This window comes from Dermacentor silvarum, chromosome 1 (assembly GCF_013339745.2).
Source record: "Dermacentor silvarum isolate Dsil-2018 chromosome 1, BIME_Dsil_1.4, whole genome shotgun sequence".
NCBI lineage: Eukaryota > Metazoa > Arthropoda > Arachnida > Ixodida > Ixodidae > Dermacentor > Dermacentor silvarum.
The window spans coordinates 337,059,718-337,079,842 of NC_051154.1; the positions used below are offsets into that span (position 1 = coordinate 337,059,718).

The window sequence follows — 20,125 nt, forward strand, 5'->3', positions numbered from 1 at the left end:
GGTTGTCCAGCTTCAACGCGACGTGGCCCCCGTCGTGCTGGCTTTCAAGGTGCTCCCTCGCTGCTTGGACTCCGGAGATGCTTATGCGGAGCGCAAAATGAAGAAGCGTCTATTGCTTAACCGCAAATTGACGGCTACATTTAAGCGCATGCCGTGTCTGCGGATTTTGAACCCCGAGGTAAGCTATTTCCAACGGCATGCCTTTGCATACCGTCCGGAACACGCACGGCTTAATTTTTTTCGCTCGTTTGAAAAATGGCTAACTTTTTTCGCTGCTCACTGCGGCAGAAATGCATACCGTTTGTCGTAGTTGCGAGTCTCCATTATCAGAATCGCATTACTGCGGTGAACAAAGCACGTGTTGCGGTACGTACTGTGCGCACGCCACGCATTTCGCCCTTTGTTGTATAGTCGGAAATATTGGTCCCACTTTTCAGGGCAACTTCGCAGCTCTGTGGCAGTGATGTTTAGTTTATTCTATCGAATACATGATATGTGTTTTCATAATAGCACTGCTTTTGAGATTTTGGTGAGGTTAGACTGTACAGGGTACTCGGGCTGATTTTGATCACATGACAGGCGACCATGAGGTAGAAACGGGCCTCGAGGCTGTATAGTGGGACATATTCCCACTTTTTGCTATTACAGAATCGGTGTCGGCTTCGAGATTTGACATTATGTGAATACCTCATCAAAAAATGCACTTTTAATGCTTAGGACAGTAAGCTATGTTTTCTGCTTCTGTCCATGAAAGGGTTAAGATGCATGCATTATTGAAAGGTAAAACCATGCACATAGTTTTCAAAACGAAACCCTCTTTGCCTCTTCCTTGCTCAGTGGCTGCTGGCTGCTAGTTCTGCCGATTATACATTTTGGGTCACTGTGTGGCACCGCATGCGTGCAACTTGGCATGTGTCCAATTAGCAACTTGGTTTACCGTTAAGTGCAACTCAACATGTACCACAGGGTAGATAAGCAGAACAATAGGCAAGAAGTCTGCAACAGGAAATTAAGAAGTCGGCCACTGATATGTCGGGAAGTCAGCATCAAAAGAAATTGAGTGTAGACATAAATGAACAAAACATGACCGGGACATGCATAGAGCTACATAGAAGTGAACGAGTTATTAGTACATCTCACTAAACATTAAAGAAGGCTTCATTTATAACAGATTTTCACGTATGCATGGAATCTGCCAGCTTTTTTTCTGCACAATGCTGCTGTGTCAACACACCATTCTTGAAATGACAAATTCATGCAAAATGTATCTATCGGTGTTGATATATTTTCTAGCATTTTTGTTTACTGAGGCCCAATCCGGCCAACACACACACATTCTCGTTAATTTAAATACATCACTGTAGATGGCTGCCACAAGCACAATTACAAGAACTGTGAATTGGAAGCTGTTAGCTACCTGTGGCTTGAGGTCATGTAAGGGTACATATGATCTTTTAGTGCACACTGACTTGTTGCCAATTTGACTGGCTCCTATTGCACTCCAACTGGATAGCAATAACACACTGGCCACTTAACGTGCAAGCTGCAGAAAGCCTGTAAAAGCTGAATATACATTCACGAGCAAAAGTTCATAAGACCATGGCATACGCAAAAAAATTCAAACCTTCTGCTACAGCTGTGCGCTGTCAAAAGTGTCTTAATGCATTGCATTGGTTGAACAGGCACACATTGGCTGTACCACTTGGATTGGATTTTAGCGTGCATGCGTAGGCTGGAAAAAAAATTGCAGCATCTTTGGTCTCTAATCTTTTGCTCACCAGTGTAAATTACTGTTTCTGTTGTAAATGGATGTGGCTTGCACACAACGCATGGGCATGCTAAATTTCTGGGGGGGGGAGACGTGGCATGAAGAACAAAAGTTGGTGCAGCCACGTAACCTGCCTGACCTTTGTTGGATCTTCGTTGCGCTCACAGCTTAAAGGTACTGAACTAGGCGAATGCCTCACAAATGCTCGATTTCAGCCAGTTGAATTTCAAATTCAAAGCACATCCATTTGTCCATCTGCTGCTATGTTACACGTTATTTAGTGAGAATTTTTACTGCATTAACTGGTGCTGACAGATGTCACGTCAGTGTAGCTCAGCATACTTTATTCTGTTTGTCTTTAAAATATGCTTGAGATGGTATTCTTGCAAGTGCTGAAAGTTCTTGAGACATGGATCAGGTGACACGGGCAACTATGAAAAGACTAGGCTACAGAAACTCGCGTTTCTGAATTGTGCCCCATTTGTTCAGCCATGCTAAAATGTGAGGAGCCTAGCCATCTGAAGACAAGGAGCAAGCAAATTGAGTGCAGCTACAAAGCAACAAACTTCGACTCTAAAGCAAGCACAGTGAGCAGAATCAGTATCCAATGCTAATAATTCTTACATAACGAGCCACCATTTGACAGCTATGGCCAGGAACTGAAATATCCATATTTAAAAGGCACAAAAGTATATACAGCTAAAGGTGGCAAACATTCGTGCATGTGGATGCTTGCTACCCTCTTGCACCACCTGCAGGTGTCCAGGTTTGTGCTCGACAGTACATATCGCAGTGATCTGAATGCATTATAAACATTTGTCCCAATTGCACTGCTTTTTTTTTCTTCTCCAGCATCGGTTTCTTCACGCATCCAAGAAGCCAAGGCGCGCCATGTTTGCAGACGATGGGTACCATGTGCACAGAGGTCGAGGAATTGACCAGTTGGGAGAGATCGTTGTCAATGCTCTTGCTCAGCAGTTTGGCCATGATGTCAAGTCACGTGCACGCGCTGAACCAGGTGCTGTCTACAAGGCAGTCAAGTGCTGCTACTGCAACACCAAGGGCCACAAATCAAATGAATGCATGAAGTTCTGCAAGCCACCTTCTCGCCAGATGTCAACACAACGCTAAATGTTGCCTGCCATCAAACGGCCCTTCTCAGGGCCGCCCATATGTTGTCCGGCAGGTTCGAGATGCTCCTGACCGTTGCCCTCTGCATTTTCCTGTTTAGCTAGGAATCGCTTTGCTTAGCAAGATATGTCGGGAAGGTAAGGATGTACATCTGGCATAATTCTAGGATTCCTTTGCTTCCAATTCTATACTTATGACCACAGCCGACCAGTTTCTGCAATAACATAGCTCAGACCATACAGTGCAAGGGATAAGAATTGTAGAATTGTTACATTATCTCGGCCCAAGACTTGGGTCGGGATATAATGTGGGTGTGGCACAGCTATAGTTAAGGTGTTTGTACAATATACAGGGTGTTTCAGCCAACTTCCGTCAAGGCTTTAAAAAAGAACGAAACTATGTCTGCAATATTCAAATGCAATCAAGTAGACTACCCTTTTGAGCAACTTACTGCTTATTGAGAAATATCCAACTGCTTTATTTTTATCTCGCACTTGCTTTAAACGAATGAACAATGCGGCATGCAGACAAGATCTAAAAAAATGCAGATCCCACGAACTGTGGAAATAATATAAGCGAAGGCGCTTTCTTTGGGGCTCTGAGAAAATTGAAACGTGAAACTGAAATCAGCATATTGCAGTTTTCAATGCAACCATCACACTGGATTCGTACATTCCTAAAACAAATTTTATTGTAACAAGTGCATACAGAATAAATTTGCAGAATATTCAAAGTACATCTTGCTTGAACAAAACCATAAAGTTCCAAAGCAGTAAGGTAACACAATGTTGCTAACACATGGTTAAACAATGCAAAATTTGTCACAGATTAAAAGGAACTGCTACACACCATTTGTTGGTTCCTTGTCAAATTTTTTTTCTTCTGTGAGTGATGGTTGAAAATCCTTGCTACAGCACATGCAGACACGTCAAAAATCAAAACACAGCTATGGACCCTATGGTGTAGAGAAAGAGATATAATTTTGCATGCACATTTAGTCTGAATAAGAGGGATACAAGGTTACAGCACAAACATTACTCTTAAATCACAGCAAAAAAAATGAGGGCAATGGATGAATCTCTGCGACCTGGGATTCTCAATGTGCAGCCATACCAAAGTACACAAGCATTTGTGCATTCGGCCTCTATCAGGATGTGGTTTCTGCAACCTGGAATGAAAACCACAGCTGCTGAGCTACTGCAGTGGTGACATCACAGTAAAAGGTAATAGTGAAAAATTAAAACATTAGTACTATGGCCACTCAATGTTCATGTCGGATGAGGTCAAGTGAAGGTTGTATTTCCGAAGATTTTTCTGGTGAGTGCAAAAAGGAGAAAAAAATTTGAAAAGTGATAGTGTACGTTTTTTATTGTACGTTAACAATTGTGCATATACAGCTTTTTTTTAAAACCTTGCATGTAATTTATAAAAGTTTCCAGTGCAGAGAGCTTGATGTTCTTGCTTCTAGGCGAGGTGGACACCCTTGACCAATAATGCGAGTTTCAAAAAGTTCATTTTGAAAAATTCAGTAATTAACTCTTTTTATTAGTGCCTTGTGGGCAAGTGTCTGAATGGCATATTTGGAGGCAGTCGCATTTGAATGCACACCCCCCTTTTTTTAACTTGGAAATCTGACTTGTATTGAAATTTTTTTAAATTGAGTTTTCAAAGCTCAATTAAGTACTATCAAAACTTAGTGCATCCTGCTGCACATCAGGGGGAGTATTCTGTAAGAGTCCACCTCGTGGACTCTTGCACCTCGTGGACTCTTGCAGAATAACCACCCAGATGGCAATGCCCCATCGAAAAGTGTGGGACGAAGTTTAAATGATACCCTGACATGGCACACAGACGCACATGCTTGCCAGGCAGAGTGTCATATCTGTAGCTACAACTGGCAGAGATGTTCAGACTTTCTCATACCTGTCGTCAAGGGGTGTTTCCGTCTGATACGATAGTGGGACCCCCTTTTCTGCGCTTCCAGCACACTCGGTTCCAATACTACCAGAATTTACCGTTGAAATTCAATTACACATATCTTATAATTAGGCGCAACTTTTAAGATTTGTGGAGTTTAAAAATAGAGGAATTCCTCTGCATTTTCGCAAAGGAACTCCTCCGCAAGAATGCCACATTCGCCGCACTTGTAAGTGTGCAGTGTGCGTTTGATCATTTCATGCAACCAATTTTGAAGCACCTTCTGTTGGTAAAGAATGCATGAAACAGATTTTTGCACTAAGACTGGAATCTGTTGCGAACTCTGGAAATATATCTATGTAGGAAGGACCTGTTGAGACAGTTGCAGCAATCTGAAAAGGGGGAAATAAAAGCTTGCATAAATGCAGGTCTAGCACTTTTATGCTACTAAGAGATGACCCCACACAACTTGATGGGTAATGTTACAAGCAAAGAGTGAGGATACAGAAAGTTGCACTGTTACCCACACTGTTCACAAGCGAGGCATTGTGTTGCTTTCTGCATAGGGTCTATGAATGAAAACCACCTCTTGCACAGTGCACAGTGCACTGCCAATTGCTATGTATAGGAAGAGTTACAATTCTTCAAATGCAATTATGACCTAGATCTTTCAATTAGTGCACTTATCGTGAACAAGTCCCCCAAACTTGAACATCAAGTCTGAAGCTACAAAGCATTATTCCCGTAAAGTTGCACTACATCTTTTTTTAACACAGTAAGGATCTATATGTAGACAATGCCACCATGGACATGCTAGCCATTTAATATTGCACTGCATGTAGCAAGAATCGCACAAAAGATTGGTCACTCCCGCAGCCTTTGAAGCCCCCTACAACATCTCGCCTATGACGACATGATACGAAACTATGATTATGTAACTTATCATGAATTACCCCTGAGTGAAAGCTTGTGCACACATGCACACCCCTCCAAATTTCTGGCAAATGGGAAAGCAGCGGTTAACGCATCCCGTCTCTTCGATCACCTCTGCGTTGTCACTCTTTGTGTGCGTTTACAATAAGCACTCTGTGAAAAGAAGAAAAATTAGGGCAGCAGCAGCAGCAATAGGCAGGCAGCGCAGAGTTATTTGTACCTTCTTAGCTGTTGTCAGCTTCACCGCAGTATAGCCGTGTTATGCGGCGAAGCGTACAGGATGTATGGCGGTGCAGCATATTTACCATGTGAAGCTCATCTGAAGTTAAAATGGGACACTGTCATGGGGCCCAGTTGGTGCTTACGGTCACCCGACACTATCAGCTTAGGTACCCACACTGTGCTGTCTCTTCATGCATTTGGACAACAATCGCCATGTGTAAATCTCTGTATCTGCTACTAATGTCGCTAAGAGCCCAAACAGTTTCCAAACTACAAATATGATCAAGTAGCAAGCTTGGCAATGTTTTTAGAAGCTCATTCTAAAGTAGTTAAGTACCACCAGAATGCTTCAATGTCAAACTGGATTAAAAACCTGGGATGAGATCACGCAAGCATCTACCTTTCTAATTGTTCGCTTCGCCTCCTACAACACCGAGTAGGCAGCGTTCAACTGGCGCTCCCACTTCACCAAGCAGACGACCGCTGACGAAAGCACAGCTAAGGCGAATCATCAGAGCGTAAGCAAACATTCAGAAAGTGAGATGCTTGTGTGATCTCACCCCTGGATTTAGAGAAAGCAAGGATAATTTCAACACCAAGGAACACAGATATGTGTTCGACAACGAAAGCTTCAGAAGGGGCTACTTCCTCGTCAGCACTGTGGAAAGACTTATGAGCTCACCAACCAGCAGGAATTTTCACTAGTGGCAGAAATCGCAGGTTGAAAGATATCTGCATGATGACATTTTGGGTCAAAAAGATCTGTTAGAGCGATGGGCTTGGCTTGCGAAGAGATACCTACTGGTGTCAGACACTAGTGTGTCCAGTAAGCAGCTCTATTCGCTGTCTGAATCAATTGTGACATGCAGCAGGTGTCACTGCTCCTCAAACATGTCGAGCTGTTGTCCTTGCTTCATGGAACATTAAATAACTGCAGTTATGACACAGACAAGCAAAAGTATTGTATTAGATAATTTTGTTGACCATGAAGCATTATTTACTGTGCAATGAACTATTTTGTACCACTGGTTAGTCAAAAAAATGCATTTTGGCAATACCAATAGTATTCATATTCAAAAGTCCGAATGGCTACCTTTTCTTTCACCTCATAATATGGGCAGCAACACTTCATTAAATGGTCCCTAAGGTGGTTTTTGTCATCCCTGAGCAAATCTCTTACAGTAAAGATATAGACAGTCTTTATAAATGTCAGATTACTTTTCAATGTATTTACCACCACTGTGGTGATAGTAATTTCAATTCATGTGAAGCACTCACATACACAGTTTGCACTCCTCGCAGACATCGGTAACTAGTGGCAGTTGACCAGCATCCTTGAGGGGAGAATAAGTTTATGCCCACAGCATGTGGATAGGATAGGAATAAACTTTATTTGTCCAGCGGTTAAGGCTGTTGGTGCCCGGGGCTAGGCTGCCAGGGGTCCATCGCCGGAGAAAAATCTTTCGAGATCCTCGGCAATGGCCCTTGCCCGCTGGACGGCCCACTCCTGGTCCACAGCATGTGCATGCAAGCTTCAGATGACATGGCTGAACCTAATTCTATGTCATCAGGAAATGCATGTCTGCTGTCGCCATTTCGAGTACAAATCTTAGTTGCGTGGGTACATCCATTATGGCAAATAAATAATCCAGGCAGCTTAGCACTGGGCAACTGCAATATTTATCAAGTAGCACACTGCATTCAAGGCCAGGCGCTGCCACGATTGTCTGGGGAAAGCAGTGCTCGTATATACGCGGGCTGGACCATTTCAAAGCAGTTACATTGGAACTCTGTCCACTCTTGTAAGGTGCATTTTCTCTGTGGACACTGCCACTGCAGGAATAATGTTCTGCCAAATGCACAAATGAAAAATTGCAGCACTGTGCTCTTGCAGTCCCTCGTGCACAGCCAGAACAGCCATGAGTCTTCTCCCGTCCACCAATTCTGAAATCCACCAATACGCAGGTGGCTTACTGTGGCGCCCCTACAGGCAGCGAGCGCACACCATACATCTGCCGCTACCTAGATCGCTACACATTGAGGGCCTCCGTGCTTTTCTGTAAATGCTCAAATATATTACAGGACACGATCATTAGAAAATAATAGGGTCCTTCATAGTGCTGACATCTAGGCTGCAACAGAGCCAACTCCAACTGCACTGGTAGACATGGCTGTGGTACGCCACATTTTGCAGTTCCATTACCATATTTTCTGCACAATGCTATAGTCTGCAGGATTTAATTTGGGCTGAAAAGCCCCTCTCACCAAGCATAATGGCAAATTTTGGTCATACACTGGAAGTTCTAAGACACCGTCAAGGGAGCATTTTACCGAACAAATTTCTCTAACTGGTTGAGATAAAAGAAATTGAAATGTTTCGTTTCCATGCTGGCCAGGAGGTGAGTGCTGCACTCAACCCCTTTGCATTCAAGTGATTTTGCTTCTTAGTCTTCTCTTATACCGGAGCCGAGGGACCATGTCACACTCGCATGATGAGCCCCACCTCTTTTTTTTTCCTTCTCCCTTTTTTGCTGCATGGCACACATCCAGTGATGGCATTTAACATTGGTTGACTTACCAAACCAAAGTCAGATGCCATGGTTGGTGATGTTGCAAGCAGTGCGTTTTACATAGAGACATTTGTGTGTGTAACCTTAACTCTCTGGCTGAGGTGGGACTCCCTCAAGAAAAAGGCCTTGATAGCTTTGTTTAAAATTTCATCTGTTTTCCCACTGTGCATCATTTTGATAATTTGCAGACAGGATTGTCAGTGTGTGATCTGTGCACTGCACTTGTTGGTTTGCAACGTCCAAACCTTTAAAATAAAAAGGTTTTCTTACATAGTCTGCACCCGCCTTATAGTCCACTAGAAGAAAGTGCAACTGAACTTCCCGAAGGCATTTGCCTCCTATGTTCCAGGGAAGCAGCCCAAAAGAACATACCTTATTCATAGATGTCAATTCTTTTATTGCGATAGCAATTATATGGACACTTCAACCGGATTTCTGCCGTCGGCGTCGCCACCGCCATGAGGTTCCGTATAGATTCCAAGGGCGATAAAATCGTCGTCGCGCGCCGTATGCGCGAGCGAAAGCGCGCTATCACGGAGGGCGAACGCACGGCGGAAAGCAAACGCGACCGTCTCGCGAAAGGCCGTTGGGGTATGGGAGGGAGGGAGGCGGGGCGGCGCTGTGCTCTGGTGCCAAAGGCGTATCTTACCACTCAATCTCCCACGCGAAAGCAAGAAACGGGAAGAGGGGGAGGGGGGGGGGCAGCTTCTCCTCTGCCAACAACTTCTCTGCCCGGCGGTCGCCCGCACCGTCTCTAATCTCCACACGGCTCTGACCTTTGTATGGGCTGTGCATTTGCCGCTCAGTTTCCGTTGAAGCGATAGACCGCGCGAACTTGCGCTTGCTGCCAGCGTTTTGACAGTCGTTGGTTGCGGTCATTCAGTGTGAGCTATTCATGTTTGCTTGTGCGCGCTGACACCACGATTGTTAATTCAGTTAGTAAGCCAATGTGTCCAAGTTTATGCAGCCGATAAAACTACTATCCCTACTCCGAATAGCGCTCTACTAATTTGCTATCGCAATCGATGCTTCGCCTTTCGGGCAAAACTGCGACAATTTTTTTTTGCTTCTGTTCGGTGTTAAATAATGGGAACCCAGGACCGTGGAGGTAGCATGGGCCTGGCGGTCTGGAGCTTGCCCAGTGATTGTCGGATCACACCGCTGGCACCAGTTGTTACAAACTGTGCACCCAGATGTTCAGGATAGTGCTGCTGATTGCACTTTGCAGTGGCTCGTGAATCCTGAGGGGGCCAGGCAGAAGATACGGCGGCGACATAAAGAGTAACAAAGAATGTTCACTTTACATCGTTACGGAGCAGTCGGCTCTACAAGCTTCCTGACGGAGAGCGACAAACACTCTAATTTGCTCAAAAGCTGAAGTCTGTTGGCGAGGGCATCCTTTATAGAGTCTGGAATGCCCTTGCTCAAGAGAAGGAGAGAGCAAACGCTCTCCACGCTGGCGGCCACCACTCGGTACATGGAAGCGTTCAATGGATTTCTTAACCGCCACTGGCTTAGCAGATGGAAAGGCACTGACACACACAGACACTGCCAGCATCTTGCCTGCCAAAGAGGAGGAGGAGGGGCGAATGCACACACAAAGCTTAAATGTCCCGCTTGCTAAAGGGAGACAGCACCGTGGGTAAGAAGGCAAGAATGCGCGCAGAAAGGCTTATGCCTTTTTTGTCGTTGGGGCCTCCTAGGTGTTACAGGTCCAACGGTTGCAGGTGGCTTGGCGTACTTAAAATGGCCGGCCTTTCGCCATTGCTTTGGTGGCGCGACACACATTTTTCACCTCACAGGCCAGTCGTAACATTGGTTAGACTAGTTCTTGTGCACGCTCAAGGACACTGAGCTTGAACAACGCCATGAAGGCTCTTTGTCTTTTCAGTGCTATTACAACTGTTTTTGCGTTTTACGTGTATACGGAGTCAATTATAAATATTTTGCAATATGGCCTTACATATCCAAGATCTGAAATGAAGCTACTTAAGCAGAGCGAGCAGCATTCGCTTGCATATCATGAGTTGCCAGTATAAGTTGAAAATATTGCGCTGTAACTACCATTAGTGCGTCATGAAGCAACCAGCAATGACAGTACCATGCTTCACAATGCGACGCTCATTTCTCTCCTGGTGTGCTTGTATTGAATTGAATTATGGGGTTTTACGAGCCAAAAGCACGATTTGACAATGAGGCACAGCGTAGTGGGGGATTCCGGATTAATTCTGACCACCAGGGGATCTTTAACATGCCCCAAATGCGGGTCACGGGCGTTGTTGCACGTCGCCTTCGTCGAAATGTGGCCCCTTCGGCCAGGATTTTATCCCGCGCCTGGTGCGCTTCTGCTTCTCTCGTCCTCTTTCCACTTTCCTCAGTACATGGGACCATACCGTGTGCTGCACCAGGTGACACCTGTCACCACAAGATTGCCCCAGTCAATCCCACCTCGTCATCTCTTGTCCTGTCCAGTGACGTCATTCACATTTCAAGGCTCAAGGTTTAGCACTGCGCTTCTGACGACTCTCTCTAAAGCTCTGGGACAGTGCTTCTGCCGCCGGGGGTAAAGCTACGGAACAGTAATTCCACTGACCACAAGCAGGTGCACCATGTTCGAAAAGATGAAGATATAACCTTGCGCGGGTTGTCCGACGTGCATACGCACTTGCATATACACCTGTTCCCGTGCCTTTTTATATGAAACAATAATTTCACTTATCTTTTCTCAGCTTTACAAGGCCATAAAGAAAGCAGTACTCACAATATTACAGACAGGCACATTGTTTGATTATTGAGGACAGCTATGATAAATACTTATGCTCGCATACACGAGTTTAAACATGCATGTAAGCAACATACCTGGCACTGCGTAGACACAGCAGAGATGTATATGTGCGGTTCACGTCAGTCACACTATGGCCCTGTTCCTTTGGAGGCTTTGGAAACCAGCCCTGTGATTTTCCTGGATTATTGGAAACGAATATGTGTGAGCAGAGGATGCTAAGGTGAGCAAATGAAATGAACAACTAGGTGCAGCAACAAGTGACATCATTGAAGAGGCACAGGCGGTTTCGAGGGCCCATAAAATGCATTAATAAAGCCATTCATTTGAGCGTGAACATAGTGAGGAGGCTGCTTCTGCCTTGCAGTAGTGTCCAAGACTGCTGCATGTCTGAGGTGTACGTGACGAGTGCAGTGCTGTGTTGCTTGCCAACAGCCCATTGGACAGGAAAGGTAAACTTGTCAATAGTGTGCACACTTATTTTGGGAAACTGGTATAATAGATGTGCTGCGAGTACAATATGTGACTGTCTTTCATCTTCCTCATCTGCCCATGTTATCTTGAGGAAGTCACCCCCCCCCATATAAATGTGTATTTACAATATTTACAAGAAAGGCAACAATACATAAACAAGATGGCTGGCGAGACCGAGTCTACCTCTACACGTTAAATCGCCTTCTGACTGGCACCACTCTTGCTAGCGCCGTAACAATATTGGGCATCAGTGGGCAATAACATCATTAGGCATATCTGTAAAGTGCATGTTGCGTTGTCATAACTCGAGCTGGGTGAGAATCAAGTGATTTGTTAAATGTACGACATTGTTAAATGTAAGTGCAATGGTGGGACAGTTGTACAAGTGGGACAGTTCTTAGAAACTGCAGAATGTGCCCATCTACCTCTACAATGTTGCAAAAACTTGCTTTTTGAACCATGAGCCAGATCTTTCTGACTGGGCAACATTCATGCACCAGCTCCGACTATTTGTGCTAAGGTCACGAAAAAGCCCGGAGAGCGTATCCAATTTGCTGGAGAACCATGTACTTCTTAGATTCTGGATTTCCTTGCACTGTGCAAGCACATGAACACCACCACAAGTATCAAAAATGTAGGATGCAACATATTATTGAAGGCACGAGCACTGTTACCTTTTATGTCCTTGCTACGCAGAACCCCAGCACCTCTACTACTTCTAAGGAACCGCTTTATTCTCTGCCGAGCTCGATCTATGACGATGAAGACGCAACGCGCACTGATGATATGTACAGATGAGGAAGATGAAGGACTGTCACATATTGCGCTTACAATACAGCTAATGTGGTAGTTTCTCAAAGGAAGCGGTCACACCATTGCATTTAAAATATATGCACAGGAATTCTCGTACGCCTTCCTTGTCCAAGGAACTGCTGGCAAGCACCACAGCGCAGCACCGGTCACGTACATTGCAATTAAATTTTAAAAAATTGAGGAAAGGCCGAGTCAACACAAAAACCACCCGACACCCTTGTCAACAAACCTATTGAACTGGTATTACGCTTCAGGTGTTTGCGGACATACATCGGTAAACCAATGACCACGATTCTGACTGGTGTTGTAGAAGTCGCGGGGCGCTTTTTTTCGTCGCGACGATAGATTGATTTTTGTTTACAAGTACTGCTCCAGGAGGGCACATATAACCGGCAAACGGAGGCCTCAGGAGAGCACCTGAGATTATTATCAAGGAGACGGCGCTGGATCTTCAGGGAACCTAAGGGGCAGCGGGGGGATCAAAGCTGGAAGCAGGGCAGTCCGTGGGTAGGGGCCGCTGAGGCCGAAGCGCGCCAGGGGGTGTTCGCATACAAAAGTGCCTCTCTGCGATTTTAACACTCCTCACACGCGCAGGCCTCGGCGAGCCCAAACTTATGGACCAGTCCGGGTTCTAGCTTTGGTGCCTCCGTTGCCACTTTAGTGTCCTGGAGGCGCCGCCAATAATATGAAGTAAAAACACGATTGGAGAAACGTATTTACGCCCAGCCGCTAACTTGCGACGCAACGTTCAGCACTGCCGCGCCTTGCGACTTCTACAACGCATGTGAGAACCTTGCCTATCAATATTTGGTCTATTTTGTGTAGCGTTCATGCTTAACTTTGTATTGCACTGCGGCTTAGTGAAGCACTACGCTTGCGTGTAGCGTACGTATCTCACCTGATAGTCGGTGAACACCCCGGGGTCTTGTACGAGCATCCGCTGAAGAAAAGACTACTACACCTTCACATGTGGTAAAACACATGCCAAACTTGCTAGAACAGACGTAAAATGAACCTTCACACTTTAAAATACGAAAAGAATCACTTAGAAGGCGAAAACTATTGAACACCCATTTAAGCGCAAATCCGCCATTGGTGCTGGTGTTGATGTTGATCAGGCTGTTCCCTTGCGAGAGAGTCGGCAAGCGCGGGGCAAAGACTGAACGTAGCAAAAAAGAAAGAAAAAAAAAACGCGGAGAAAACTGTGCATTAAGCGCAAACACGCGAGAAAAATAAAAATCCATCGGGATTCCCTATAACGACGCTGCCACCCCTTCGACCGATGTTTCATGCAACTTGTGGCATTAATTAAAATATCTGCAGTGCAATGTTTTCATAACGCGCAATATGTATGCTCAAGCTTTACCCCCCCCCCCACACACACACAAATACGAGGTGCATATTCGTAGAACGCCAATTCGTGCAGCCCCCCCCCCCAGAAAAAAAATTGTGGATAATAACATATGATTATATACGAGTGTCGATGTAAGCAATAGAGAATTCGATTTTATGTTATAAAAAAACAGGTGCAGTAAGCAATGTATAGATTTAAGCATATAGCTCCTTGGAAACTTAAATCTGTCTTGAAACTTGACAGATATTCATGGTGATGTGGCGAATTGTGGGTATATGACTGAAAAGAATTGCTACAGTGTGTTTCTACAGCTTCTCAAAAGGAGTTTCAAGTGTTTCCATGTTATGTGAAGGTTATATCTTGACTCAAGCTTTTTTTTCTGTTCATATCGGTCAATTATGCTTTAAAAGCAAATTGGAAATCCCAACGGTTTTGTTTTTACTCAGGGAACATACAGTTGAGCAACACTTTTGCAACTAACGTTTATTTAAAAGTGGTTACATGGTAGACACCCTTGCTGATGACAAAACAACTTTCATTCGCTCTGTTCAGACACATTGTTCAAGTTGCATGTAATGCTTCATCTTCATTACGTGGCTGACACAGTAAAAACTGTGTCAGCCACGTAATATGAGCAAGCGATAGCTTTTCTTTTCACGGAAAAGCCTCAGTCCCATGCCGACATTAGCACTTATAGTGGCTGTCAAGGCAGTGGTCATCATTGGCAATATTTGAAAGCTTTTCATAAAGGAGTAGTTATCACAAGGGAAGTGGAAACTAGCACAGCTTGTAAACAGCACGTTGCAGTGCTAAATGTATGCTGGTTATTGACAGTAATAAATAGTATGACTATTAACAGTAGAACTGTTAAACAAGACAGGATAGGAATAAACTTTATTTGTCCAACAGTTATGGCTGTTGATAAACAAGACAGAAGCTCACAGTAATATGAAGGCTTGAAGTGATAAAGAGTATTTGGAAGAGGAATGTAGCTGGAGCGAACACTTCAACAAAGATTTGCGTCTTCGTCAGTGTCGCAAACTCAGCAGAGTTTATGTACGCTTAGCTCACTCTCCTGCACCCTCAATGTGGGATGACGAGGAGAATAAGTTAGTGCGTCGAGTGAGGAAAGTTGAAGTGTAGGAAAGACATGGGGAGACAGCGAAGGAGAAGGTAGGGGCACTGTTGTAGGTTATTCTTCCAAGAAGTAGTAACGATAAAAAAGGAAAAAACATTTAAACATGTATAAGCAAGCATTGCCAATTGTTATGCCTACTCAAGTTAGAGATGCCCCCCCCCCCACCATAAGAGATGCTATATATAACCGATTTAATATATAAACTGGCCTAAAGTTTTCTGCATAGTCTTTTCAATCATTATGACACCTGTCTGCAGAAGATTTAATCGAGTGCTCACGACCAGAGCAAATTTTCCACAGACTGCATACAACACCACAGCAGGCACCCTCTATTTTTTGGAATCTGAAAAGTGAAAGATTATTCAAATAGGCAGTGAAAAAAAATCACACTGAACACAAAATCTAGATCTAATTATGAGGCATGCCGTGGTGTGGGACTCTGGCATTAATTTTGACCACCTGGGGTTCTGTAACGTGCACGTGAATCTAAATACACAAGTGTTTTTTGTTGCATTTCACTACCACTGAAATGCAGCCACCTTGGCTAGGATTGAACCCGCAAGCTCGAGCTCAGATATGCAACACCATAACCACTGCGCTAAGAAGCATTACACGAATTTGTAAGTTGCAAAACACCTTGGAGGCTTTCGCACAGTGAAACATTACACGCCATAAAATGCACTTCCTTACATTTATTTACACAGTACAGACATACTTACCAGCGGCTCATATGACAAGCATGGAGGCACCTCTCGTGCTCTAACACACGTACCATCCAGCAGCTGCCACATAGCCACATACCAGAGACAAGGTCTGGGTCTGTACCTATTGTCACAGACATACTTACCAGCAGCTCATATGACAAGCATGGAGGCATCTCTCGTGCTCTAACACACATACCATCCAGCTGTGACATATGGCTGCACACCACAGACAAGAACAGATGGTCACGACTTGTTAGCATGCGAGCCTTCAACCTGCTTCAATAAGGCATGACAGCACAACACTACTGCACAACTTCTCTCTTCCTCACTGCACTGCAGGCTTGTTACCAGTAATCGTGCCCTGCTGACGTGGTTATCTCTTCAGTTTCTATGTTGCTGTCCATAAGCTGCAGTTTAAGGACTTCCTTTTGAGCTTCAGTGGGCCTTGAAAGGCTAGATGATGGCTGGGACAATCTAGGGTTTCTTGTAGAGTGAAATCTTAATTGGTGCACAACTTTTTTGTTGGCCGGTTCATTCGAATCGTCTGGCATCTTTCTTTTTCGGTCACTTTCAACAAGCGCGAAGACTGGCTCAAACAACTTGTTTGCCTTTTTAGCTACTTCCTCGGAGACTTCGCCATCTGATATTGCTTGTCTGACTGACTCCATTTTCGCTGTAAAGAGTGCCGAGCTTGACACTGCTTTGGCTGCCTCCAGCTTTGTTATACTCTGCACAAGGTGCAGTGCCTGGTTTGTGTCGCATGATTCTTCGGGTGAGCTCTCATGGCTCTTGTCACTGCTGATTGGATTAGCGATGACCACACAGTGAATGTGCTTGCACACTGTGCAGTGTACAAGATGGTCATTGCAAGTGCACGTGTAAGTATGCACACACACTGCGCATTCCTTGCACCTCAAATGACAGCAAGCACCATCTCCCACTTTTGACACTTTATACGAGAGCCCTTTAATAGACTGAGATAGCACAGTCCATGTGCCATCTTCGTTCAATTTGGCACATGATGCCATGTCCCTGCCAGACCTGTGGTTCTTCGCAATTGTGCTCAACTTCTTACCCTTTGCCCCTTTTATCATCCAGATTGCTCTCTTCATTAAAAAATGATATGTCAAGTCCATGAGGGCGGAAATTAGTTTGTCAACACGCTTGTTCTGCTTTCCCTCCAGCATACTATGCTTTAACGTCCTGTGCATGCTCTCAAGGTGCATGTTTGTGTTGACACCTGCACCAATCCTAAAGCAATAGGCCCACTCTTGCGGCCTAACTGCATAGTGGTCTTTGAAGTACTTCACAAAGTCCTTCAGTTTTTCTTTCTCATCGGCAAGGAATTTTTCAAGCTAGTCATTAAATTCCTTTTCCTCAGGTAATTCTAAAAGTAGCCGCACCCTATGGTAGGCAAATGGCCTCAGCTGCTTCTCCACACACTCATGTATCTTCTTACGCCAATTCTTATCCACATGCCAGGCACAGAGAAGTTTCTCTTTGGGGGCACCCATGACGGTGGACCATGCCTTGTAGAATTGCGAGGCATCATCAGACATAAATGTCTTGGCAGCCACTTTTTTGGCCATGGCAGACTCCAGAGATTTAAAGAATGCTGTAAGAGTTAGCTCATTCATGCGGTTGCAGATGAAATAAGCTACAGGTACACCTGATCTTACTTCATCTAGCACCAGAAGAGTGGTCAGCTCAAACTGGTACCCTGTAGTGCCATGTGTGGAGTCAAGACATACAGTTCCTGCAGGGCCCCAATTCTTCTAGTAGCTCCCTCTGAGGCTCTGTCATTAGAACAAGAGCAAAATCTGCTGAAGAAAATGTACCACTTGGGTCTACTGCACCTTGTGCCTTGTACAGGCGGACAAGTGCTTCACCTTTTTCTTTCATTGCAAGCACCCACGTGTCTACACTGACAGCATCATTAGCATGACAACGCTCAGGAGCAGCAATGCTAAACTGCCGTTTGATGTTATAAAGGCTTGAGCGCTCTGCCAAATGCATTGGCCTCAGCTTGGCTGCAACAGATGTTCTTATTCGTTTTAGGATGGTTTTCATGGGCACACCTCGTTCTAGGTCCTCTGGTATGCTGATCTTTTCCATGTCACTCATTCTCAAGTGCTGAATTTCTGCTTTATGACCATAATGGGTTCTTTGATACCTGACTTTTATGGTGGTGCCTTCAGGTGTCCGACTCCGAGTGCTGTCCTCCTTTGTGACAGTAATAAATGAAAGACACACCTTACCAGACCTGCAGCTTCCCTGACTTTTCTCCCGACGGTCACCATGACCTTCCTTTTTCCTCGCCTCGCCTGACCTATTACAGTAATAGTGAATCCTTGTATCTCCACTGGCCAGCTTTTTGGCACCCCTTGGCAAAATGAACCAGCAGTTCTGGCTAGCCTCTTCTCTTGCTTTCCATTCATTAAATTCTGTAATAAAAGCACAAAATAGCATCAGATAGAAGTACTTTGGGGAGAGAGTGATGTAAACCAAAATAATCACTTCGAAGGCCTTGGGCATGGGCTAATGTAGCATTTATTTTAATCCCTCATCTTCAACTTGACCCTGTTCAAATTTGAGTTAAAATTGAATTTAATATTGCAATGCATCATAACTTCAGAAAATTTGCCATAGTAGTCTTGTTTTAATAAGAAACAAATATGAAACAAATCTATCCTCGCTCCTTCCTCAATATTGCATCAGATTGTACGTCCACCAAAATGCAATTATGATGAGACAAAGACGAATTGACGGTACATGGTGCAAACTTTGTTTTGAAGCAACAACAACGTCAGAACAGCGCGAATCCCTTCTCTCAGTGAAAACAATAATGATTGCAGAAACGTCAGGTTCCACGTTATTCTACATGAAATACACCAGTGCACTTTTTTCATTAGATCTGATCAATGTCACATTTCTTGAACACTTTTACAAATAATCACTTGTTTTGGAAACGGCAGAAATAGATTTGCTTTCCTTCTCTCTTAACGCAAAAGACTCTACCATGTGAATTTCACATAGTATGCAAGATGGTCGCGGCATTGACAAATGTACGAGCTTTGCACAAAAGCTGGAATTTCAAAAGTGGTCCAGACTCTGCCGCAATGCGACCTGCACTGAGGCGAAGGCTAGGCCATGCACGCCATGCACGCCATGCACGTGGTGCAGAGCAACGTCAGAACGCAGAGCAAATTCCTCCTCTCGCTTAAGAAAAAAAAAGATTGTGCGCGCATCAAACTTCGCTCTCTTCTATGAAATGCACTATTAAAGAATTTTCCCACAATACGCCGGGCGACCATGAGCTGCTGACAACTGTACGTGCTGTTCAGGAATGTTGTAAGCAGACCATGCCAAACGTATGTAGTGTACCGCGGAAAGCACGCACACCTGACCAACTAGCTGAATTGGACAAACAAAACTTATATTTAATGAGGATACAAACTTCTAAATACACCATGGGAATTGATTAGGCACCTGCGCAAAAGCTGTTCTTCGCGAAACAGTGAGAGAAAACAAAACCGCGAGGCATAAGCAATTGCTTTTGGGGGCATATAGCGCAACAAGAAATTAAAAAAAAATTAACTGTTTCTCACCCTTATCGTTCCGGAACACCATGTGCGCGTACTCAGCGTCGAAGTTGTGCGCAGCGATGTGGTGCTCCGAATACTTCTCCATTGTAGGCACGGCAGTGCCACATACGTCGCATTTCATCAATTTCTTGACATCCACGGCCACTTTGTGGATGTTCCTGATGTGTTGCAGCATGTTCTTCCTCTGGGTGAATAGTTTGCTGCAAAATTCACAGCGACGATCGTCATCGCCGATGGCAGCTCGATGACAGACCTTATTCTAGTACACTGTAGCAGCATCGCTAGAGTGTACTAGACAATGGTCGAGTGGGCCGAACGGCGCTCTCCCGCTGAGGCGCCGCGTGTGGAAAAATTATACGAGGGCGCTGCGAGCGAACTGGATTGGGGCGGAAACGCGCTCCGCGGCATGTTCAACGTACTTTCGCTGCGTGCGCCGAGGCCGATTGCGCATAGTAGCTCTTAAAATAGTGCTTTATTTCAACTGCAAATTTATGTTTACACCATTTTGCCAAACATATATATTTGAGGCATGGATTACACAGCGCGACGTCGTCAATTTTGCTGTCGTTGTCAAGCGCGTCGTCTCCTAGCGAGCGCGCGTTCGCTACGTGGACGCTGGCGGACGCCCAGTTTTTCTCGCAGAACGTCTATGCAGTACATTTTTTTATGTTTAGTTGCTTTGGTGAGCCCATGACTCTTGACGGCCGGTACCAA

The 20,125-nt window shown here is 44.7% G+C and overlaps 1 protein-coding gene and 1 long non-coding RNA gene across 3 annotated transcripts; both read right to left on the reverse strand.

The window, feature by feature from the left end:
- Positions 1-3,565: 3,565 nt before the first annotated feature.
- Positions 3,566-19,660, reverse strand: LOC119443866 (uncharacterized). Its single transcript, XM_049660473.1, has 3 exons — positions 19,415-19,660; positions 18,060-18,250; positions 3,566-4,067 (listed from the first exon to the last, which is right to left on the reverse strand). Exons 1-3 carry the CDS (start codon positions 19,584-19,586, stop codon positions 4,047-4,049), a joined length of 384 nt encoding a protein of 127 aa, XP_049516430.1. The 5' UTR covers positions 19,587-19,660; the 3' UTR covers positions 3,566-4,046.
- Positions 4,661-13,699, reverse strand: LOC125942308 (uncharacterized). Of its 2 annotated transcripts, none has more exons than XR_007464987.1 (3): positions 13,509-13,699; positions 11,401-11,503; positions 4,661-5,208 (listed from the first exon to the last, which is right to left on the reverse strand). It is a non-coding gene; the product is annotated as an uncharacterized LOC125942308 (long non-coding RNA). The 2 variants fall into 2 exon arrangements; XR_007464988.1 differs by lacking the exon at positions 4,661-5,208 and adding an exon at positions 5,983-6,068.
- Positions 19,661-20,125: the final 465 nt, after the last annotated feature.

Bases quoted from the DNA above. Each gene is read 5' to 3' on its own strand.
- LOC119443866 (XM_049660473.1), bottom strand. From the start codon at position 19,586: ATGCTGCAACACATCAGGAACATCCACAAAGTGGCCGTGGATGTCAAG. The intron at 18,251-19,414 runs GTGAGAAACAGT...CTTTTATTACAG, and splicing joins GGTGTTCCGGAACGATAAGG to AATTTAATGAATGGAAAGCA. The intron at 4,068-18,059 runs GTGTGTCTTTCA...TTTTCATTCCAG, and splicing joins GAAGCTGCAGGTCTGGTAAG to GTTGCAGAAACCACATCCTG.